Here is a 25,158-nt window from a genome sequence, read left to right as displayed (position 1 = left end):
TATGGTTACACACTTGACATGAACAGCAGCCTCTGACATGAAAGCCCTGTGCTTGTTTAACCCAACTGTCCAGCCTGGCATTTCCTTATCTGTACTTGGTGCTTTTTATACTACTTCGCCTGACTTCCTCCTTTTTTCGGCGTAATAACTATTACGCCCACCAGAGGTCACCTCCGAACAACAAATGTAAACACAGGTCATAACTCAGCTTTCACAGTCGGCCTATGGTTGCTTATCCTACGTCTCTTTTGTAAGACGTCTCTTTTATTTTTAATTGTGAAGAAATAAACGCTGATATTTTATCTTGACAAGCAACCAGCGTCTGTTTTTTTTTAGATATTTGCTGACCGCAGCTAGCTTAGCCCTGATGATGGTGCGGAGCCACATAGCACTTCGGAAGTCCCAAACTTACAGTGAATTCTTCTATTCTACATTTTGAGTTACCAGAAAGCGTGAAATTTGTGTTTCTGAAGGTGAACAGCTCCATTTTTTCAGGACTAATCCCTGTGGCTCTGAATATGCAGTTCCAAATCGCATTGTCAAGAGTTCTCCCGATCTCATCACCCATTTGTTTGTCGCAGGTACAATGTGGACTCCAGAAGCTGTAACATTTCCAAACACGTAAGTACAGTATGTCCAACTCAAATGACAGTTCTGACTCAGCGCTGACAACTCCCATCAGCCCTCAAACGTACCACATTGTATTCAGCGATACTCATACTGTTGAGGCTCATTTGCAGTGAATGAGCGAAACAGCTCATAATGATTCAGCGTGAATTAAGTCTATTGTTTTGTCTAATCTAGTATTAAGTACACTGTGAACCCGTCTAGTGACACTCTTTTCTTTCTTCCTCACAAATGAACTCGTGGGAGAGCAGAAGGTGAGTGCTGTGTTTGCTGACTGTATTATCCTCATGGGTGCTGGCACCGCAAGATCCTTCATTCATTTCACCTTTTATTTCCCAGTATATTTCAGTGTCCCCGCAGGAGACTTGTGTTTTTGTTTCATTCACTTTAATTTTATTGTTTTCTTCTCCCACTCTTTTCATCTAATTTTATCAAGGACGAACACCAACAGCTCCCATCCAGAAAGCCTCCCCCGTAGTGTTGTGCCTCATTTTGTCTGTCTGCATTTTACCATGCGCCCAGGTAAAGCCACTTTCAGAACTCCACTTCAAAGTGAAGGCAGATGTTGTTGTTTCTGACGGCATAATACAGCAGATTGTGCATGTCAGGACATTTACAGGAGCTACACACGTCGGGTTTGCGGGACTCACACCTACACCTGCTCGCGCCCACACATGACAAACATCAACGCGTAGTGCTCTGCCCTCGGTGCTGTGCTGTTTTATCGTGTTGTGTCATCTCCCTGCTTTTTTTTATGTTGCCATATGTCTTTCCCTGTAATTTGTGGGCTGGTTGTAAACTTCAGAATCTGTTGCTCAATGAAAATGCTGATTGAATTGGAAAACAATTTCTTTCTCATTCACAGTGTGGCCTTTTTAAAGGGGCACTGTTTAGTTTTGGAGAAGAAATTAAAACTCTGAATTTTAACATTTACAGCATTAATAGAGTAGTCAAAGAATCTCGGAAATATTTATTTTTTCCATAAGTGAATAAACAAGCTGTTCTCAGAGGAAAACAAGGTCCCCAGAACACTGTTTGAAGCTAGAAAGGTGGCAGGGTCCGCCACATATAAACAAAGTAAAACAGTAAGAAACTGTGTTGTCCTTTAAGGTCAGTTTGTTTATTCAGCTGATTCAGTCATGAAAACAAAGAGAGTTTGTTTATTTAGTTTCAGTCGGTGCAGATCTTTCTCTTCTGATTAAAAGTTCTTTCCCAAAACTACGTAGTGCCCCTTTAAGAATAATCAGTCAACAATCACCTGAATAATGCACCCCACCGGGACTTCCTTGGCTTTGTAGGTTAGCGTGTGCATTATATAAAAGGTGGAATAAAACAATAAATTGAATGTTTAATTTCTTATGACACTTCAATAAGATGAAAAAGCACTTTAATGGAATTTTAATAACGTTCATATCTCCTACTATCCCTGTTGATTTTGTAGTCTTTCATAATATCTCCAGAGCCTGTTATCTTCAGTGTTAACCCTGTTTATTAGAGCACATAAGGGCAGGAAATATGTAGAGTCATTAGTTTAGTGTTCATATATTTTATTGGGCTGTTACCCCTGTGCTAACTCATGAACTCATGTGTTGAAAATGTTTAAGAGCTCCTGAAATAAATGAGAATTATTCACCAGTGACCAAACCGTGGGGGTCTCAGAGTGTAAAGTTAAGAATTGCACCATGGCTGCATCATCAAAGGCATTGTTAAAGTACAGGTCCACATTTTCTCAGCTGGTCTTAGATGCAAATATGAGGATTGAATCCGGTTTTTATTCCCTGCAATTGTTCCACTGGTTCATACGGGCCATGAAGAAATCCCTCTAAAAAAACATTACAAATTCAGTTAGACAGGGTTCAACAATTTAAGTAGGTGTCTTTCAAAGTTCTGGTGTTTTTCATACAAATGTTTCCCTTTTGTGTTACCATCCCTGTGTCACAACTCAACATGGAAAGACTGCTATCCTCGTTACTTGTCTAACACAGACTGCTGAAGCATCACGTTAGCTTCAGATGAACATTGGGACGCATTTCTGGGGCTGTGGACTTTTTGCCTCATCACTTAGAGTACATTAAACCCCCTCTCACACCCCACAAAACACCCGCTAGCATCCGGTCCTGAGTAACACATCGCTCTGGAGGTGTTCCTCTTTTTATACATCCATTGCAGCGTCATAAAATAAGGAAACTGTTTATTGGACGAAAAAATGAATTTATCCCCCCAAGGGCAGGATAAGTCATCAACATTTTTAATGATTTTCCAGGAGGTAACAAACTATGTATGGGTGAGATATGGAGCAAGACATACGTGATAAGATCACCTAATCAGCTTCATGGGAACTTTAATTAAAAATATTTCTTGATGTATTTGTGCCCATCTCTGGTTGTCGGTTAATTCTTCACGGTGATTAATTGATTAATTAATTGATAATGTGCGATGCCTCACCTCTTAGCAACTTCCATCATCAGCTCCTTAAAAACAATGCGTCAAAGTGTTATGTATTAAGACTTTAAAAACACCTTTACTATCTTATAGATGTAGTCTAATGAGGTATATTAAGATCTGCTGCTTTCTACTGTTCCATGTTTTTCTGCTGCGTTTGTGAAGAAGAACGTGACACATAAGAAAAAATAACAGAAAGGCAAACTCATCCTCTGGCAATGGGAAAGGAGTCAGTTGCTATTTTTTGCAGGTTTACCCACGTCTAAAAAAAACCCTTCATTTACATGCTAACTTTGGTGTGGAAATGGTATTAGAAAAGCATTAGGAAGGGACACCTTAAGGGCCACTGTGAAGAGGAAGAAAGATTACAGCAACCCTCAACTGTTTCAGTGTACTAATGAGCATGTGAGTAGTGCTTGATGACAGAATCCTTTAAGTCATAAGCAGGTTATATTTATGTTACTTGAGAGTTTGGGTTGAACCTGTCTCTTGACCCCGTCATTCAGCTAACCCCGTCTCCTCCGTCCTTTGTCCTCCAAAGGACTTTCTGGGCCAGACCTTCTGTACCCTCGGAGAAATCATCGGCTCCACAGGAGGGCGGCTGGAGAAGACCCTCTCGTAAGTCCCCTCGACATCCTATCATCCTGTCTCATGCATCAATAAGACATTACTGCTCTTTTTTGTTCAGGTATTGATCAAATAAGTTATGCACATAAATAATCTAAGCATAAAAGGCCAGCAAAGTGAGAATGAAATGAGTCCCCCTCTGTCTCTCCTTTCATATTTATTGATGGCTACAGTGGAAAACAACACTTTATGAGTCATCTCACTAATGCAATGTGAGATTAAATGGCCTCATCTTTTATATTGTTGGATGAGAGAGTGAGAGGGCAGATCAACCTGTTGCATCATTGCACACTGAGCTGTTGTTGATGATGTTGTTTGTGATATGATGCACAAAAGCGAATGAAGCCAGCGAATATTTTGTTGAAAGTCAGTACAGAATTTCAATATTGACAGATGTATTCTGCTGGTTATATGTGGATGGAAGAAATCAATCTTTTATCACATAGCAAAAAAGGGAAACTTTGGTGTATTTATTGCAAACACAATACCCCACTGTTATTGCATCTCTGCAGTGTTAGATAACACACTGTATTGTGAGGAGTGAAGAGAGGAGTCAGAAAAGTCATGAGCCAAATTTGAACCCATTTTACTGCGGAAATGAGGTATTCCCCCACGTCTGCCTATACACTGTGGAGCTCATCATGAAGGGAGCAGGGAAACAATTCTTCACAGCAACACTCATCATAGAGCGGAATTTGCATCAGAAGCTGAGTAATATCAGCCGAAACAAGCGATACTGCGGCACACGGCTCGTTTACCTGCATGAGTAAAAAGAAACATATTTTGATGGGATGCTGTTTTGTGTTTAATTTGTAGCTGAGCTGATTTCAAGAATATTGCAGACTTCATTCTCTAAACACAGGCAAAAATAATCTGCTTGACTGAGCAAATTTATAGAGTCAAAGAACAGGAGGGGCACGAGGAGGTAGTTGGTATTTTGTGAGGCTTTGTTCGTGAGTTGCCCCCTGACTGACAGGCTAGCATACTTCTTTGTTTACTTTGACAGAGTCAGCTGAAGCGCTGCCTTGTTTCAAGCGCTCCAGGTGGGGTTGTGTGCTGCCAAGTTGTCGCCAACTTGAACGCCCGCAAAGACAGACCTTTTCCAACTGTGGGATAATTTGCAAGGACTGCAGCTAATAATTATTTTCATATCATATAGCAATCGGTTAATTATTTCATTTATAGTTTTGTCTTTAAACTGTCATGTTTCCAGAATCCGAGGAGTTGATTCAAAAGTTGTGTCTTGTCCAGCTAAAGATATTCAGTTTACAGAGGAACAGCAGAAAGTAGGGTAGTAGTTCCTATTTCTTTGACTTTGTTGTGCTGTAGATCCCGAATCGGTTGTTGTATTTTGAAAATTGCACTATGCCGTTCCACTGTCTGACTTCCTGTCTGGCTCGATCAGTTCTGTGCAGACCGATGCAGCTGCTGTCCGCTTCTGTAAAAAATATTAGTCTCCGCGAAACAGAGTTCAGATCTGCTTCTGGAACTATGCTGAGACGCCAGTGGAAACAGTGTTATCTAGAATGGCTGCGATCAGTTGTAACGCTGCAGAGACAAGCCCGGTGGGATCTCGGGGTATTGAATAAATTAAAATCACCAAAGTAATTACAATCCATACAGCAATGAATGTATGTAACAAACTTAATCATAATCTGTTAAAAAGTTGTCCAGACATTTCACTCAAAACCTCAAGTTTCGACCTCCACCAAAGTCAGGGTATATCATCTGGGGACCAGGAATATCTGTTCAAAATTGTTTTAATTCATCTCGTTTATATCTCAGCATCTATACTGAGATGATTCACAAGATAAGTGAAAACTTATGATAGTGGACCTGATAGTGGCACTAGGGGAAAGTTATTAGAATTCATACTCTGGGGAGCATGAATGTGTGGAAAGAATATCATAGAAATCCATCCAATAGTTGAGATATTTCACTCTGGACCAAAGTGGTGGGAAAAAAAGATAACTAGAAAACACTAAAATCATTTGCGTTTTATATTCTATTTGCATTTCCACCAGAGTTTCTTGTTTCTGGCCAAGATTGCCAGGTGTATCATTTACACTCCCCAAAGCTTGTTTGGCATCGCTGATGGAGTTTAAGCTCAACCAGCAGCTCTGAATATAAAGTAATACTTGCATATTTAAAACTCCAATCTGTCAACGGCAAGTCCTTATTGGTTTGTAAAGTTTTCTTTTGTCTGGCAGTAAAGTATATGAATTACTGCCACTAATGTCAACGGGACTTGGTGCTGAGTCCAGTCGGCTAGGGGCCAGTTTATGGGCCCTGGAGCTGTCCCCTGCCAGTAACACTGTTGACATGTTTTAGAAAGCTTATCATGCTCAGACAGACCAAACAATCAGCCGGTTATGGTCCACTGTCGGCCCAAATGCCACAGTACTGGACCAGCAAGGGACGAAGAGAAGAACAGAAAGGGAGAGGGGAGAGAGGGGAGGGAATACAGTGTTTTACATTTTGGCATCATTGAATTTAAAGTGAATGTGATGCCAGTGCTTGTAGACACATACATAGCAAATACAAAAGTAGACAACAAAATGATTTAAAAAAAACAAAAAAAAACACAAGCAAAACAAAAGAATTATTTAGATCTTCAAGCCATAACTTAGTTAATGGTCTTTTTTATGAGCATTTAGTATGTCTCCTTTTAACTGTGCAAACTCAGACACAAGACATTCACACACAAGTGTTTTCAACACAGAAGAAATTTATAGATTTATGCTCCCACTTTTTAATTAAACGTTCTTAAAGACAGGGACAATTACTCACACTCATCACAAACCTGCCATACGATCCATGTGATTAATCATATTTCCACGCTATCCATTAATAGATTTCACCTTGAGGAGAGAAATGAGACAAGTGACATAAGTGAAAGGTTACATACAATAAGACCCCTCTGTGAAGGATTGTTATAATGACTTATTCTGTGATTAATGGGGGACAATGGTGCTTAAAGACAGTGACAAGGAGGATTCTCCAGCATTGTACAGTCCAATCTATCCATCAAATTAAGGTATGAATGAGGAAAAATACATGCAGCATTTAACCTCACAAAATTCTAAAGCAGGGGCTGGTAAGATTGTAGAAACAAGCGAGAGCAAGCTACACTTTATAATGTAAAAAAGTAAAAGTATCAAAGCAAAAATTCCCACCCCCTCCTTTCAGGCCTTTAACCACAACGCATGACTGACACAGCTGTCCTGTAGCTCTCACTAGCCAGGTGGGAGATAGCTAGCTCTTAGCATTTTTAGTCTACTAAATACATGAATAAACAACTCTGTTGAGCAAGCAAAATTGCCGTCAGTCCGAAAAGGCCACCTGGCATGACAGTTACTCCTTGATGCTGTAGATGTGTGCTTTGTGCTAACGTTAGCCACTGAACGAGTCTCTTGCTGCCGCAGCAGATAGTTGTCATCGCTAACTGTATCCAACTAGTTTAACTCACATGTAAGAAAACAGCTAACATCATAATGAGCGTAAACAACAACTATGGCTACTATTAGTACTCACCGCTGTCAAACTAGCATGTTAGCATTGGGAAACTTTGGCGGCACTTTCTCTGCCATTCATGTGTGACTAGCTCACTAATAGCTTTAACAGTATATATACGTATATACATCTATATATATATATATATATATATATATATATATATATATATATATATATAGATATAGATATAGATATATATATATATATATATATATGAAAAGCTGACAAGGCAAAGGTTTCATCAGACTCCATGAAAAATGCAAACAAAGCACACCAGCACCTGGGTTAAAAAATATGCTTATTAGCTGTTAAATGCTGCACAGTATTTTTCATTTTTATTATGACTTCGGTGAGAGTGAATCAGAAGAGTAAAGTTGAAGGCTGTAAAACCAAAATAATGAGCTGTTACACCAATAACACTCTGAAGAGCTGAGGGGAACTGCTGAGTGGGGTGATGGTGGAGAGACCACTCTAACATTTTATGTGGTCATTTGATCCTTTGAAAATTTATTATTGCAGCTGTAAATTTATTCCTGCACTGCACAAAGAAATACTGTACATCTTAAAGGTGTAATTTGTAAGAGATGGACAGAATTCAAAGGTAGCTCCAAAACTGTAGGGGGCACCATCAAGTTTATTTTGCGACTAGTTGAAGGGTCGGTGAAAGAGAGAAACTTGAAATTCAGAGGGTGTAGGGTTGTATTTTTCTGTTGAGTAAGGAAAATAAGTGTAAAATATTTCCTGTATCGACATTTTGTGAGTTTGTTTTGTCCATTTACCAGGCTAAGTCATGAACACGGCATGTTTACATCCCACAGCTGAAACTACGGGGGCTATCAGACTTTTGCAACTTGAGGTACGAAGTGGTATTAGAAAGACAGGATGGGCAGGGCTAGCTGGTTAGCATGCTAATTTAAGTAGACACCTATACAACACAGTACATAACATCATAATGTCATGCTGTTGATTCCTCATACTCTGTTGATGATGTTAGTTCATTTTTTGTTTTAAACTAAAATTCTGCTCATATCTTATATTGCCCATTCACAGTGGCATATTCTGTATCAGTGTCGTACTGTGCTGACATGTACAATGACAAAAATCAAACTCAGGCTGACATTTTATTTACTGATTATCCAGAATGCTTTTTTTCCTTTTTTATCTCCATGTTTCTCTGCCATGGATACAAAAATCCTAAAATACCTGTGACAAAAATACCTGGTGGCCTTGATTCCCTTTAAAGATAAATGTTTTAATTTAAAAAAAACCTCAATACAGTCAAGATGCAAAACTGTCACAATATTCCCTAATGATCCCTCGATACGTTGTGTCCGTGGCTTTGTCACAAAAATACCTGCATCCCCTCCACACTCCTCCCCTCTCCACCACAAGCCGAGCAGTTTGGCTCTTGACGGCCTGAAAGATTTGGAGCGGGGCGAAATGAAAGCGACTAGAGTGAATGCATATAGAAGGAGTGTTTCGGGAAAAAGGGCTAAAAATGAAAAGGGAACAATATGAGACCAACCGAGAGCAATCGCTATTCCTCCCATATGGTCAGTGTCTCTGATGGCTGCCTGCAGGGAATAGACAGCTGTCTGGAGCTTCTGATAGATCAGACACAGCAAACCCCAGGGGGAGAAACAAAAGAGGAGGAAGGAAGAAAAGGAGGTAAAGGAGAGATAGAAAGTGAAAGGGTGACAGACAACTCAGTCTACAAAGGTAAGGGAGAGTAATTCAACGAAAGAGAGAGGGACGAAATGTGTTGAAAGAGACAGAAACGGTGCGAAGGATCTAGGAGAGGAGGGGATGATGAAGTTGGGTGAGGGAGCTGGTGCGATTGAAAAAGGAAGATAGATGTTACTGAGGCGGAAAGAGACAGATACGTGTTTACTTTCCAAACTGCACAGTCCTCTCTGTATGTGCTGTCATTTAGAAGAATCTCTACACTTGTGGTGCAGGGTGTGAGAGACTACACACACGCACGCACTCTCTCTCACACACACACATTCACACAAATAAAAATGCTTGGACAAAGACAAACTTGGGTTATTGATTATTTTTTTCTGCATTTGCTGTCATCAAACACACACACACACACACACACACACACACACACACACACACACACACACACACACACACAAAGACTCCAAACATATATGGTTGTGGTAGCCTCCACATGTCGGTGGGTGTATGTTTTTATAGGTCAACAGTTTTAGAAACGGGCTTCATGCTGCGTGGCAAACTAAGCACTCCTTTCCACTTACCTGTGTGTTGCTATGGTAACCGAGGGGGGCTATTAGCCGAGGCGGTAACAATGATCCAAAAAGCACCCTTTTGAAAAAATAAATGGGGAGCTTGGCGGGATACATTATACAGACACCCATACAGTATGACCATGTACTAGAGGTATTTTTACCCTGGAACTGATGTTTGTGTAGAGAGGCATAACCTTCGGTAGGCTACACACAGGCATACATGTATATAATGTAGGAGTTCATCTAAATAGGAAGCAGAAGAATACGGAGCATGAGCTGAAACTTTCTAACCCTACCACATCATCTCCAAGCAAGAAAAACCCAGATGAATCGTCCATTTGTAAAGGTAATGTGAAAGAATGAGGCTGATCTATTAAGAATCCCACACGCTGCCAGGCGCCCAGATGTAGATTGATGAGGTGGATAGAGGACTAAACAAGCTGTCCACAGGGATGGTTATGTTGCTGGGCGTATGACGGCAAAACAGCGTGTGTCATGAAATTGTACCTGTCTGGATTCTGCTGCAAGACATCGGTCAGTCTGTCGGTGCAGTGTGTCACAGGGCAGGGTGTGTAATTGAGGCCAGTTGGTGGGATGTCTTCTGCTCCATGGCTGATGTCATATAGACAAAGACTAACACACACACACACACACTGTAGCACAAACTTTTGGCAAAAAATACATTGTCAGCCACAGAACTGAAGACATATTTTCTGAAAGGTAGTGAACACTGGCAGATTGCAGGCAGTGTTATGTTACATTACTGAGCTGCTAGTGGTGGAGGAGGCAGATCTGCAGATATTGTCTTACAGGTGCCACGCCATTGTTCTCATGGCTCATTATTCTGAAACGACAATAGTCCGAAAAAAACGTCCCATTGGACCGAAAGCCTATTCGTCCTACAGCCCTTTATTTAGAAAACAGACACCCGGTGCTCTGAAAGGCACATTGTTCTGAGAACACACACTGTGGTGTCACAAACAAACATACATACATAACTTAACTCACATGACTGACATACTCATTTTAACCCAAACTATGATCTACTCCTCAACTTAATCAAGTGGTTTTGATGTCTAAACCCAACCAAACTGCTGCTTTTTCACAACGTTTACATGTTTTTTTGTTACCATGACAGCAAAGATCACCTGTCTGTTATTACCATGACAACGAAGGTCACCTGACTTTCTCCTTTCCAGCATTTCCAAATGCATTACGATATTCAAAGCTATAAAACTCCAATGCATTTTTTTGAAACAATGGGCTTCTTCTGGACAACGTGACATTTTTTAGACTTAGACGCTATAATACAGAAAGACAGTCTGAATACTGTTGTATTTAGCCATGACCAAACATTCCCCAAGTTTCTTTGTTACTTTACTAGTTACTTCCCAATTAAAGATTCTAAAACATCTCGAAAGATTGCGAAAAAGGTGTTTAAGCTTGGTGAAGGTGGAAAAGTTTGTGTATGGATAAAAGCAATATATGACAAAGTGCAACGGAAACAGACACAGCAAAGAAGTCATGGCATAAAATAAGCATGTAACTGTCACTTCACAGCATCCACTGAAGAGATGAACAATAGCAGCAGAGCAAAACATATTCCACAGTCTTTTCAATCAGCTGACCTGGAAGACCCTCCTTTGGGTCAGGAGACATTCCTGCAGATCATCTAACTGTGTGTGTGGTTATCCTCATTACATGATCACCTCTCACCCCTCTGGACAGCTGGCTTTTTGCCTTGTTTTCGAGTTTGGCTCTTCAGAACTACTAAACAGTTCAGACGTGGTCAGACAAGACTTTATTCATACTAACATCAGAGGTCATGGTCAAACAAAACCCCCCTATTTCAGAATCAGACCTTGGTTTGTCAGCAGGAGAGGCGACAAGGTACTCCACCTGTCAGACCCACACTGAATGTGCTTGACTTTATACAGAGAATGTGAACAGTCTTCAGAGTTCAGGGAGGAGGTTGTTTTTGACAGCAACCTCTGCACTAGACAGTCTCGCAGCAGTGCCTACAGAATCCCACAGAGAACTGAGTAGATATTCCAGGTCTACCAAACACATTTGCAACTGAAGTAGAAAATTCCCAGGACCCCTTCATTATCTGTGACAGGTTAAAAAGCTGGCCCACTGGAGGGAGCTAATAAACTGAAGCTCCTGTTACTACCTGACAAAACACAATCTCGTCAGACTAAATTTTCTGGGTCAAATCAACCCCTCCTGGCCAGGAAAGCAACCATATAGGACAACTGTGAAAGCAGCTTATCACAACCCATATTGGCATTGGTTGTTAGGTGGTGATCTCTGGCCGTGGTAACCTAATTACTCCAGCAGCAAAGGAGGAGGTCAGGTGAAGTGGTAAAAAGAGCAACAAAGTCTGCATTAGGCCGAGGTCAGGGAGGACAGGCACAGGACTTTCACCCAGGAGACTGAGGTTAGTGTCCAGTGTAGTAGTTTAGGTGTGAGATTATGTTGGTCAAATACAAGTCTTAGGGGTCCACTTTCCAAATATACATAGTGTCACAGATCCAAGAAGGGTGGATTTGTTTACATGTCCTGGGTAGTACTTCTGCATATATAAAGCCTGTTGTGGTTCTAGAGGAAGCTGCATGTAATCTGATAAATTGCTGCCAAAGATGTCACTCAATGTACTATGGGTAATGTAGTTGCCAGGTTTCGAAAAACAATCACCTTTTTTAGTCCATTTGTCTTCTTCAAAACATGTTGCCACCATTACCCACAATGCACTGGAGGCTTTTTTATCAAAATCCATGCAGCTTCCTCTGGAGCTACAAAAAACTGTATACTACTCTTTTAACATAAACAGAAGTACTCCCAAAGACAAAAATACTTTATTGTGTAAAATTGGTGAAGTTACCCTTTAAGTGACATTATTAATATTTAGGTTCCAAAAGCCCCAAAAATGTTCACAAAAACGCCCTAATTGAAGTTTTGTCCATCAATGGAAACGCCAGTGCTAGGCTAACTATTGTTCTACTTCTGTTTCTGTCACTTCTTTCTTTGCTGATGATCGTGGTTTCTTGCCCTCAAGGCGCTACTGCTCCATCCTCTCACGCTACACTAACTCACTATTGCCTCTTTTGAGCTACAAAGCGGTAGCCTATTACAAGAAAGGACAGGCAGGGGCTAACTTGTCAGCATGCTAACTTCAGTAGACATCTCTGCAACACAGTACATAGACGTGTTTGACATGACATCAACACATTTCTTCAAACTCTGTTGATTATTGTAGTTCATTTTTGAATATTTTGCACTCGAATTCTTACATATAGCTCCTTTAAAAATGGGCATGTTTGGTATCATTTGGTGTCATGTCAGGAGTCTACCTTCAATAATTGTACTGACCTTTATAAGTCAAGAATGCCACAATCACCAATTCGTTGTGTATTTCATTTATGATTTAGATATTTACAGTTGACATTAGGTTTTCAAGACACCCAGAAAAAGACTAAATGACATTTGACATACCACTGATATTATGTTTTGACTTCAGAGTAGCTTAAGTTTACTTTCTGAATTAAAATTCCAATCTTACAATAAAACCTATGTCCTTTTCTCATTATTTACCTCTCTCTCCTTCACAAACACACATTATTGTCGTCATTGTCTGTCCCCTGCGGTCTGTGTCCTACAGAACAGTCACCTGCCATCTGGTGTGGCGGTTCAGGTCTCATCTGGCCTGCTCTGCCATGACAGGCACGAAGACAAAACACTTCTGCTGCTGCTGCTCTTCTTCTGTGGGGAATGTTAAACCTTATCAGCCCCCAAATCAAATATGTGACATTTAATTTTTGCCCCCGCTGAGTACAGCATCTGATTAAAAAAGTATAGTTAACCTTGGCCGTGTCGAATTGCTAGACTTCTGTGACACGTTTGAGCTTAGTCTCAGCAAATACCTGAACCAGAGATTCTTGATGTGACTGTAAATCTGTGAGAACTATCTATACAAAAGGAACTTAATTTTGTTTTATCATTTCTTCTTGTTTGAAGAAATCAGCCTCTGATGCACAATAGACAAATCAGCAGACTGATTTACAACTGTAAACTTCTCTGATCTCCCAACTGGCAACAATCAGTTGTTACTTTATCTTGCAAACCAAATATATGTTTGCAATTGGCTCTGTTTGAGCAGGCTGAAATTAGCCTGGAGCTAGTTTCATGCTTGCCAGCTTTGCGCATCTTGGCAAATAATGTGACAGTGTTGTTCTGTAACAGTCATGGATACAACCAACAACTCTAATCTGTTAGCAACACCACTTGTTGACACAACAAAGCATCTGAAGCAGGAAGACAGAGTTTTTAGATGGGATGATTAGGAGTGAGTGATGACAGCTTTACCATAGAGAGCTTGGCAGTCTTGTATGGAATCATGATGTATATCAGGGGGAGCAGATGTAGTTTTCGATATGTTTGGATTTATGTAGTGTGTTGTGCTTAGGGGGCATTGTTAGTGTGTCTAAATCTGTTGTTTTTTCATGGTGGGATATCTCCTGGAATGTTATTATTTGGGGTGTGTACTGGTAGATAATGTTTCTGTGTAGATGTTGGTGTATTGTGTACTAAATGATGGAGGGTTATTGTGCAGGTACGCTCGGTTTGTTGTCAGTCAAAGGTGTAATATGTAAGAACTGGTCACTTGTCAAATTTATACTTAGAACAAAAAGGGGCCGAGCATATTACGAGAGTAACCCCTAATTCCTGTTAACTGTAGCTGCTATTAGCCAGTTAGCTCAGTTAGCCGTGTAGCTAGCAGTCCAGACTTGAAGCTCGGCACACTGGAGGAGTGTTGGTGTTTACACCAATAGCACAAGAGTTTTGGACCAGGATGGGCCAGGGCTAGCTGCTGTTTAGCATGCTAACTCCAGTAGATACCACTGCAAGAACATACACAGATGTCATATTGTCAAAAGTTGTTTCTTCCCATTCTGTTCATAATTTCAGTTAATTTTTTAAACTTTTTAAACTACAGTTTATGGACTTATTTTTAAAATGTGAAAATGTGAAATTATTGGTAAGGTTGGGAAGGGTTAGGGGTTATCTTTTCTCCAGTTCACTAAGCTGAATTCTTATTTATTTATTAATTTGATGTTAAACTTTAGAAGACGAAAAGTTAAACTGAATTGTTGTTTTGAGAAATAAAAACACAAAGTTTCACAGTTGACCTGATGGACTGTAATGCTGCTGTCATTCATGGGCTCTCATTCATTTTGCGAGCAGCACGTGCGACAGCTAGTGGTGAAATTCGGTATTACCGGTCCAGTCTGGTATTAAGCCTCATAAGAAGCCAGTTTGAAAATGTTTAAATGGGACCAACTCTAATAATTGGTTATCTTTTTGGAATCATCCGAGAGAACCATCAGTTATCAGTATCGGCTGATATTTTTGTGTCCTAAGTTTTACTGTTTTAAGTTTCAGCAGGTTCTGTTGTAATTATTTGTTAATGTTTGCTCAGGTAGGTGTGGTAGCGATCCAATCATTTTTCGATCATAAAAGTACAGTATTGTCATCATATTTTTCTGTTTTTGTGGTAGCCAAAAAAAAAAAACGTATTACTGTTACTTCACATACTGCCCCACTAAAAACTTGCAGTAACAAATGATCTCAAATAGATTCTAAAAACAGGCAGGTAACCACTAAAGGGCAGCAAGGATTGGTGTGATGTGGCTTGTCTTCTTATGTGTTGAAAGCCAAGCTGAAAGTTGCGGCCTTTGGATGTTTCGCTACTGTAAAAGTCAAGTCTGGAGGAGATAAAAGCATTGATGACCTTTTGTAGATCTGCAGAGGAAAGGATTGACCTGATCTTGGTTAAATCCATCAGCCAGACAAACCAGGACTGCACCCCAGCATCAAAAGACATCTCTGAGTCAAAAATAACACCTAGGTTGCAGGCCTCATTAGAAACAGCCCCCAGTCTAGATGAGAGATTGTAAATGCTGCCAGTGCTGAAGGGCCAGAAGGGGTAATTAAAATGATTCCTGATATGGAGTGATTCAATAGCAGGAAATTTTTCTACATCCAATTCTTAATTCCCAAACCACGTCATAACGGGACATACAATTGTGTGTCAACCCTGTAATAATAAAAATTGAGATTATGTCTACACATGATTACCCCCTGGGGTGCCATGCAAATAGAAAACAAGAGGGGACCCATAAAAGACCCCTGGGGAACCCTACAAACGAGAGGAGCATGAGAGGAAGAGGCATATCCTAGCGAATGACAACCTCTTGTTGCTTCTAAGCTTTTTGCCATTACTCAGGATTCACACAGAATGTATTATAGTAGTAAAGTATTACTTTAACGCCACTGGATTCATTGTACATTGTTCCTTAGACTAGTCCTGTTGTGCAAGTTTTCAAGAGACACTAAACAGTTCAAGCAAACAATACTCCCTTAATCCATGAAGCCTTTCTCTTTTGTAAAAATGAAACATAAAATACTTGAGCAGAACATGAATTCCACATTTGTGCAGCTTGTCTATCAGTATCATACTCACACTTGGAAAAGATAGAATAGTTCTCTCTGGCTCGCTGGAATTTTTCCTGCTCAGGTCTTTATGAGGTCATCATCTGGTATGGTGGTGATTCTTGGCACCTGTACAGATCACTCAGTCCTCCATCTGTTTTGGCAAAGCATCAGGATACACTTTCTATTGTTTTCCTCATTAAAAATGTTATCCCTTCAACATGTGTAACGCCAGCTAGAGCTGACACTACAAACAGACTTTTAAAAACTAACCTAGCAACATTTAATATAGTTAACATTGCATCACTCGGTATAAGCTGTTATGTCAGAACTCTCCATAGTGTCCTTTGTTGTGATTACCTACATGTCTACTTCTCAGATAAAATAGAAGCCCTGTTTTTTCTATTTTCTGTTTAAATTTAAATTTCTGTTGCAATACAGCTTGACAAGTCAGGAAGGGGAACAAAATTATCCCTCTGTTGGCTGACAAATGTGGTTTTGTGTATTTGGAGACTCGTGTGAAAAGTGCTATGTGTGTGTGTGTGTGTGTGTGTCCGCCAGCTGCGCACACAGAGAAGAAATGCCAGGGCCAGGGACCCACACAGTCCATCACATGGCTTCTTGTCTAATGTCACCAACACTGATATAAATGTTATAATCCAGGGAGTTCCTCAGTCCGGTGTAGAGATCAATTGACTAAGGTTTACTAAACTTTTTCTTGTGAAATCCAAGTCCCATTTTAAAAAAAAGCCTCTCTCGGGATGTACGACGCATCTCAAGCATACTTCTATAGATGACATTAGTCTCAGCAGATATCCAGTGTGACGGAGGGTAACATGGTGCTGTGTGTAGTCCGGTGATGTCAGATTCAGGTTGAGGTGAAGGACCATCATTTCTATCTGTGAGAAAAGCAGTATTTTGAGCAAGTCATTGTGGCTTCATGAGTTAAACACGGGACCCTCACCAAGAAGACTGGGGTTCCTAACTTATTGTTCACTTGTTATTCTTACACCAAGTTCACTTATTATTTTCCATTTTCCGTTGCTGTTTGGTTAGGTTAAGGCAACAAAAATATTTGGTGAGAATTAGAAAAAACATGTTTAGGGTTAAAAAATAACCTTTTACAATGTTTAACACTTGTTAAAACAGGATAACTTCTCCCGTGTGAATGTCTTTCCTGTACTTTTTCCTGCTTTGCAAAGCAGTGCCATTACAGAAACTTAATTGCCCAGTTGCATTCATGGTCCTGGAACAACATTCATTTTGATGTTCTAGGAACATCAACACAGGGATATCAAAATGTGCAACTTTCAGTGAGGCTACAGACGTCATGTACTGTGTCTCTTTCATGACCACTTATATTTTTCGTACAATGTGTCAATTCATTAGAGAGGGAACTTTTTTTGCCTTTTTGTTAAATTTAATCCTTATCTCGTAACAAATAGTTTGTATGACATTTGAAACGGAATTGTTTTTAACTCAAACTCAACCCCGTCAATTCTCTTGACCTCTGAATCTTTCAGATTGTGATTGTGGCCCTGGATACCGGATGCTGTTTCAAACATTATGCATTCAATAATTATGATGGATGTAAACAATGCTGAATTTGAAATATTTAAAAAAATCATTTCTGTTTAATAAGAAAACCTCAGTGAGCAACGCTGAATGAAAACATGTTTGTTTACAAGGAGATACCAGCAGGGAGCCATTAAGATTTCGGACTCGTGATGGTGTGGTCGAGGGGGAGCATTCCAGTACAAAGACAACAATACGATAATGAGGATGAAGGGTTTATATTTTATGACAAGGAGTTCATAAATGGATTACGAGTGGCCTTGGAAGAACAGTGCAACAAAAAGACAGGTTAACTGCTGTGGGAATAATTACAGAGACAGAGGCAATTACACAGACTGAATAAAATGTTTATTGTGTAGAGGAGAAACACAGGGAGGATGTAAACTGATTTAAAAGAGAAATGAGATCTCCAAGGTGAGCTGACCTTCCTGGTTGATACTGTGCTATAGCTTCATTAGTGGGACTGTTTGTAGCAGTGAATTCAACCATCCATGCCCCAACCTACTGAGATCACTCAGTCAAGAAAACCTGGTTGCTGACTGTCAACCCTGATCTGAAGTTGTTCTAAAAGCCTTTGTAATGCCACCTTTGGTTCTGTGAGAAGCTTACATTTGTTTTACTGTCTGGACTCTTTACATTTACTGTATATACATGAATGCAGAGATATGAGGAGATGTATAGAAATATACCTAATAACCTAAATAACAGCTATCAGCAAGTTAAAGGAGACCTATTATGCTTTTATTGTTTTTTTCCCTTTCCTTCAGTGTTTTACTGTATATATTTTCTTGTGCATGAAAATTTAAAAAAAAGTCCACACCAACAGAAGTTCCTCTCTCCCACAGTAAACACTGCTCCTGAAACGCCTCATCAGTAGTCTTGTCTTAAATTCTGTGACTTTGTGACATCACACCACTTCACCATGTCGCACATTTGCATAGTTTATAGTTTGGCATGTAAAAACCAATTTAGCACTGCTGCTCTGTTGTTATTGGTGCTGGGTCAGGCATATGTGAGCTGACCAATCGGAGCAGACTAGGTATTCTGAAGGGGAGCCTTAAAGAGACAGGAGCTAAAACAGAGTGTTTCAGATAGAGGGGGATACAGAGCTGCAGCAGTGGACAGCATGAGAAAACTGATGTGTTTTATGAGAACTAAAGCATGTAAACCTATTCTAGTGGTAACCCAAAATAAAATTATGAACCTGAAAATGAGCACAATATGTCACCTTTAAAATAAAGAACTAATGGTCAGTGTTGTTGATTTGGGTAATGAGGCTGGCTATTCAACAGAAGTGCATGTGTCCATTTTGATCAACATACACTATGTCTAAAAACAGAGATTATGCATCACACTACAACCAATACCACTATCAAAACCAATACAGGTGTGTCTGATACAAACAAGCAGTCCACAAGTCAGCATTTCGTATATAATGATGAGGAAGGACACTGATCTTTGAAAAAATGCAGTGTTATTGCAGAGTACAGGTTTAATGAGATGTTTTTCAGTGAACTCTGCACAGAGCAAGAAGCTGTTCTCTTACTTGGTCAGGAGATTGTTAATGCTGCGACACCTGCGTCCATAAACAAGCTGAGAAAATAATGTCCGACCGCGGCGAGCTAATCAGTGAAATCACATTCTGCATTGTTTGGTCAGACTGAAAACTTTGCACACTGAGCTGTTAGATAATGCCTGAGTCCACCAGCCAGAGAAATTATTGGGGAGAAAGAAAAAAAAAAGAAGAGAAAAAACAGGCAAATACGCTTCTGCATGGCACTCCGTGAACTTTTCAAATGACAGCTATGACCCCAAGGTTAACCAGTGTTCTGTCAAGAGACTGTACTTCATGTCGCTTCATTAATTGCAGATGGCAGCCGAGCCTGCTGCATCTCCCGTGAGCTGTTTACAGCTGATGAAATAGCTCACAGCGGCCTCACTTGCATGGTATCTTGCGAAGGTACTGCGGAAGATTTTGGAAATTCCAATTCCAATACACAAACTTTTTGCTTTGCATTTTCAATTTTAAGCTTACAGCGATATAAACTCATCTTAAAAACGGAGCTCTAACAAGTCTCTGTGGCCTTAAATGCAACTCATGTCAAGAAACAGACCGGGCTAAATACACGTCATGTGTAGCATCATGTCATTATTATTCTGTATTCAGTGAGCAGTCAAGGCTCGGACATATACTCCAGAGCCCAGGCAGTTCTTGTTTCCGGTGGGCAGGCTGGCGGCTGTGCAGTTGGACATGCTGTGTAGATGAACTCATAAATAATTCTCTTGCTGTAGCTGCTCGCTACAGCTGGCCGACAGCATGAACGAGAGAATCCATCGACTTCAAAACTACGTCATGGAAGAATGTTGCATCAGACCCTGATCACTTTTGGCTTTATTTTCATCTTCTTTTTTCCCTCTGTCCTGTTTGTCCTCAGATCAATTTTCCCTCCATGGTCACTTCTTTCTCACTTCCCTCTGCCAGTTGTCTCACTCCTTCTTCTCTGTCCTTTGTATCAAAGGACAATAAGTCTGTGTCAGTGGTCCTTTGATGGGGGTGTTATTCTGCAGTCTGCTTTATCGTCACTGAACTGGGACACAGCTGAAATATTCAGAGTTAGTGAACAGCAGCTCTGTCTCCTGGCTTCGCCTCAGGCCCCTTGTTTCCAAAATGCTGGATTTGGACACCGCTGTGCCACAATTACTCCCAAAAAGCACCGAAAAGGCAGCTCAAAAGAGAATAATTACTTGTAATGAAAATTGCAGAAGGCAATCTTAGTTTCAGGCTTGTGACGTCATTTAAATCAAGCTGAACTGACTCACAAATGAACAGTGGCGTCTTCTGCACCATTTTATAGCAGTTAAGTGTGTTATAGACATGAAATCATTGCTAATAATTGTGTTTTTTGTTGTGTGCATGTGTGTGTATAAGAAGGATGAGGATTAGAAAAGGGAGTGTGGATATCAAGGTCCAAACACATTGTAGCTGTGCCTTACAATTTGACTTAGCTGTCAGCTGTGCAGACAATGGCTGTCTCTCAATAAACTTTTCAAAAGCACAATTGGTTGTAGTTTTTCTTCCTTCCTTGAGCTTCAGACTCAAGTTTACTGATGCACATTGAACCCACTGAATAGAAAGCAAACATACATAGTTAGTTCGCCATTTTATAGTGCCATTTGAATGTTTAGTGGGAATTATTATACCCTATATAGTTGACTCAAAGTATCGCACAATGCATCGTAAAAAGGAGTGCACAACCAATCACTTGGTAACTAACCAAGCGTTATATACCATCATGCATTGCTATGGAGAATGAAAAATAATGACCGAGTGGTGTCACAAGTGATTTTTTATTTGACAGATGAGCTCACTAGTCCTCTGTATCTCACTCCCTAGCTAATGAGCAGAGTGTAGTGAACACGTGGGTGATTTTGGACACAACCCAAAAAATGAGCAAAAAGCTGGAGAGTAAGTGGGCACGGTGAAAGAAGGTTACTGAAACGTGACCATCAAGCTAAAAGGCTAACTAGTTAGGACTAAGTAGCTAGCTTTGTTCCTACAGAAAGAGAAGAAAATATTGTATAGCGTTACTCGCATCAGTCTAATCACCAGACTCACGCAAATAACGCAGATCATTTGTGTTTCTTGACCGCAGGTTTATCCATCCAAACAGCCAGAAGACCTTACTGTACACTAGCCGTAAGCTAGCGAGCAGGTGTGCATGTGTCTTTGATTGAGTTGTTTTGCCTCTGACTAAAGTCAGCACTCCCCAGAGAGTCCGGTTCTTTTAGTTATCCTGCAGTGTTTTTTTCTTTTTCCCATGTCCTCTCTGTACGTCCATGAAGTAAAGTACATTTCTTACAGCAATCAAACGAGAGAGAGTTAACATTATACTACATCACAGTGGATTTCAGCACCTCCACAGGTCGTTGCTGCAGACAGGTTTAAAAGTTAGAGTGAAGATAATTCCTAAAGGTTGAATAATGAACTCTGTACTCTGCTCGACTCCTCTGTACTCTTCGTGTGTATTGTTCCAGAAGCTGTGCCTATTTGTGGAAATGCAGTTTTTAGCACTTCAGTGTTGGCTTCATTCTTTAGCCCTGGAGGTTCCTGTTTGTTGTTTCCACATGAAAATATCATAGGTCCGCTGACTAGTTTTCCTCAGCCTTCAACCAATTTCATTGTCATCATCCAGTGATTACAGCTGTTGCTTTCTGCTCTGCTTTAATCAGAATTCCTTATATGCAAGAGAACCAAAGTACTCACAGTGCTTTGTCTGTGTGATTAGCTCAGACCTTACAGGAGGGTTCAGTGGGAGGTAGATCACTAAAATTTAATTAGAATTAAGAATTAAAATTTAGTTTATCATAGTTGTACTTACACTACTTTAACACATCCTCATACCTAAACAACTGAATTGGTCAATTGCCAAAAAAGGCGGGCTTTTAATAAACAAAGCTGAATTACAAGAAAATGAGGAAATACAGAAAAACTAAAAAGGAACGAGTAGACAAAAACAAAGTAACAACTAAAGGCTAAAATAAAGTGCAAACAAAAGCAAAGTACAAATCAAAAGAGAAACCAGAAACCAAAACTAGAAACAAACCGGACTGGAGACATGAGGAGACACTGGAGGAAATACTGGGGACGAAGCTGGGAGGCAACACGGGGAAGGTCACAAGAGGGCAGCATCTTACAATAAACTTGAATGTTTGAATGTGTCATAATAAGCTGCTTGCACAATCAACTTATTGTCATTTTTCTGATGAGGATAGGCTCTAACACTATGTGTCAAGACAGTGGAACTTAAAAAATACAAATATCAGTACAATGCACAATGTAACACAGTGCCAATGGGACTGCAATAGCTACCAGTCGCCTTAATTCATTCTCAGATTGTGTTGTCTCCACAGACAGTTAATAAAATCACCTTGAAAACAAATGGATAAATTCACAAAATATATATATTACTGTGATCATTATACAACATTGAGGGGTTTCTTTCTTGAATTAGTTAACTTAATCAGTCACAGTTTACAACTTAATTCTCCTCAGGTGTGACATGATTTGTATGCATGCTGGTGTATCTCCAGGTGTGTTTGGTTGCCCAGTCTGATTCACAAGTCCTGGGGCAATCCTTCCCTTGCATACAAATTGTGTTGAATATAAGAAAACTGTTTGAATTTTGTTCCAGGATGATATTTATATATTTATTTAAAATATATTGATATCATTGTGACTAAGAACAAGTTTAATTAAAATGTGGTAGACTGGTGGCTACATGCCAACATCAATTATGTCTAAGGCTGTCTTTCCTCCCCTTACATAACATTCTCTTTCTTTCGACACAATTTTTTCATCCTCATGTCATTTCTTCTTATAGTAATTGTAATTCAGGAAAGTATAATGAAGCAGCAGCCAAGCTTGGCCCTTTTGTGGCCCGACTGTCACACATTTACCTCTCATTTTTCATCCTTCACTCCCAATCTGTCCCTCCCGTTCTGTTCTCTGAGTCTACTCTACAGACATCCACTTTCTACTTTGTTTTTGTTCAGTTTTTCTCCCTTTTGTGACGGTTCAGTGAATTGTTCCTTCACTGCAGTCAGTTTAGGCTCATAATGAGAAATTTAATCTGAGTTTAAATGGGAGACAAAGAAAAGAAAAGAACGTTTACAAGCTTTGACCTTGTGGAAAAGAAAAGACTGAAGGAGTGATGGAAGGAATGAATACTAAACTGCATACACCTGAGCGAATTTCTGTTTTTTGTGTGGAAGTTGTTCGTCCAATTGATTGAAAAAAAAAATGTGTTACTTTTAATTTCTATCTAATTTTGGAGAGATATCTGTGTGGAGAGACAAATTAATACATGAGACAAACATGGTTTTCGTTTGTTTGTTTGAAACTCTTTTATTAAAAAATTTCACTAAATTTGGATTAAAAACTCGCTAGTTAGCTTGCAATACCACGACTCTGAACCAGCTAAATGAATTTCAGCCATCATTCACTTAATTATTTACACCTGCCCTTTTTCTGCTGTGACATTTTGTGTCAAAATAGCTTCAGGGAAAAGATCGTCTTCCACTGATTCACAGTAGGTGGCTATAAAGCACCAAGAAACCTGCCAGGAAAGACAGGGAAGAGGCTGAACATCCAGTTAGCAGTTAGCATCAGGGGTGAAAATCTAACATCTACTTTGGACAACTATATGACCCCTTTTCGAGACCAGTTCCTCAGGAAGACACGAAAAGTGTAGTGTCTCTGCTAATGAACACACTTTTACCCTGCCAGCTAAAGGAAACTATAAGGCTACATTTGCTACACCAACAAATACCGGTTAATGTTACTGTGGCTCGCTAGCAAATGTCAGCTAACCACTAGCTAACACTGTAATTCAGTGGCTATAACATGCTACTGGCTAAACCTCTGTTGAAATGAGCTGACTTGGTTTCTGGTCAAAAAGTAGCAGGTCAGAACTTTGCGAACACAGCCGAACATCAAGCATGAGCTACCACACAAGACATATAGCTTAGTCCAGCTTGGTGTCTGTCTGCAGACTTTTGTTTAGCAAAGCTGTCACCAACAAGGACGAGGAACCTCTTGTCTCTTGGTTCTTGCTCTGTCACTGTTTTTCTCTACTTAGCTTCCGTCAACGTCCTCTTCGGTCTCCTCACCTCTGTCATGATGTCTGTAGAGGCTGCTGAGCCTTCTGGTGTCCGTCCTGACCCCGAACCTGAAACTCCCGCTGGTCCAGAGCTACTGTGATTGCGATGTAAACAAGCCGTGTTCATTGAATGCTGCTCAGTGGCGCATGAAGCCAAAAATGCTCCGCTAACCTGAATGAGGATAAAATAATTTAATCGTGCCGCTCTACTCTTTAGTTATTGGACCAAATGGCTCAAATTATGACAAAGAAACAGTTATTTTGCGGGAGTTGTGATGCTCAAAAAAATGGATCAAAAACTTCAGAAGTTTTTTTTTTTTTGGTTTGTTTTTGCTTTACCTATGCAGGACTGCAAATTCGAGCTTTTTCCTGCAAATATGATCTGTCACCTGTCACAATAACAGCGTATAACTATAAATGACATCTGCTTGGCATTTGTATTATTCATGTCATGCTACAATTACCCTCCTTCTCTGTCGTTGTCTCTGTTTCGCACTCTCTCTCCTTTCGCTCTCAGTGGGATCCCAGGGAAGAAGTGTGGAGTCATTATCTTTGCTGCAGAGGAGCTCAGTAACTGCAGGGTCAGTGTTGCTGGAATATTTTCATATTGTCTGCATCTTTTATTTGCCCTGATGCTGTTGCTGTAATCACTTGCAATCCTCTCCCCCGCATACACAATCACACCTACACACAGTCATGCACAGACACACATAACATGTAATAATGGCACAATAAGAGGTCGTAAAATGTAAGAAAAGTCAACAAGTTTAATCTGTAAATGACAAGTTTATTTTTTCACTGCTCAGTGTGAATAAACACTTGATACCGTGTTACCCAGAACTCCCCACAGTTTTCTGAATGTGCTTAAAATGAATTGTCAAGATGGTGTCCTGCTATGAACTAAGTGATTTTTCACTTCCAATTCTGCCATTCCCCTGCCACAGTTACATATTAATACTAAC

The 25,158-nt window shown here is 40.1% G+C and overlaps 1 protein-coding gene across 2 annotated transcripts in view; it reads left to right on the top strand.

Annotated features, from left to right (window-relative positions):
* LOC140999898 (copine-9-like) overlaps nt 1–25,158 on the top strand; it is a 91,924-nt gene that overhangs the window by 34,989 nt on the left and 31,777 nt on the right. Inside the window, exons 5-8 of one of the 2 annotated variants that reach the window (XM_073470463.1) lie at nt 582–621; nt 879–881; nt 3,611–3,687; nt 24,714–24,777. In XM_073470463.1, the coding sequence (XP_073326564.1) occupies nt 582–621; nt 879–881; nt 3,611–3,687; nt 24,714–24,777 (184 nt within the window). The remainder of the gene's footprint in view (nt 1–581; nt 622–878; nt 882–3,610; nt 3,688–24,713; nt 24,778–25,158) is intronic. The other variant, XM_073470464.1, reaches the window with a different exon arrangement.

The sequence above is a fragment of the Pagrus major genome, chromosome 7 (genome assembly GCF_040436345.1).
Source record: "Pagrus major chromosome 7, Pma_NU_1.0".
NCBI lineage: Eukaryota > Metazoa > Chordata > Actinopteri > Spariformes > Sparidae > Pagrus > Pagrus major.
The sequence above is the reverse complement of the archived record's forward strand: the minus strand, read 5'-3'. Positions and strand labels throughout refer to the sequence as shown.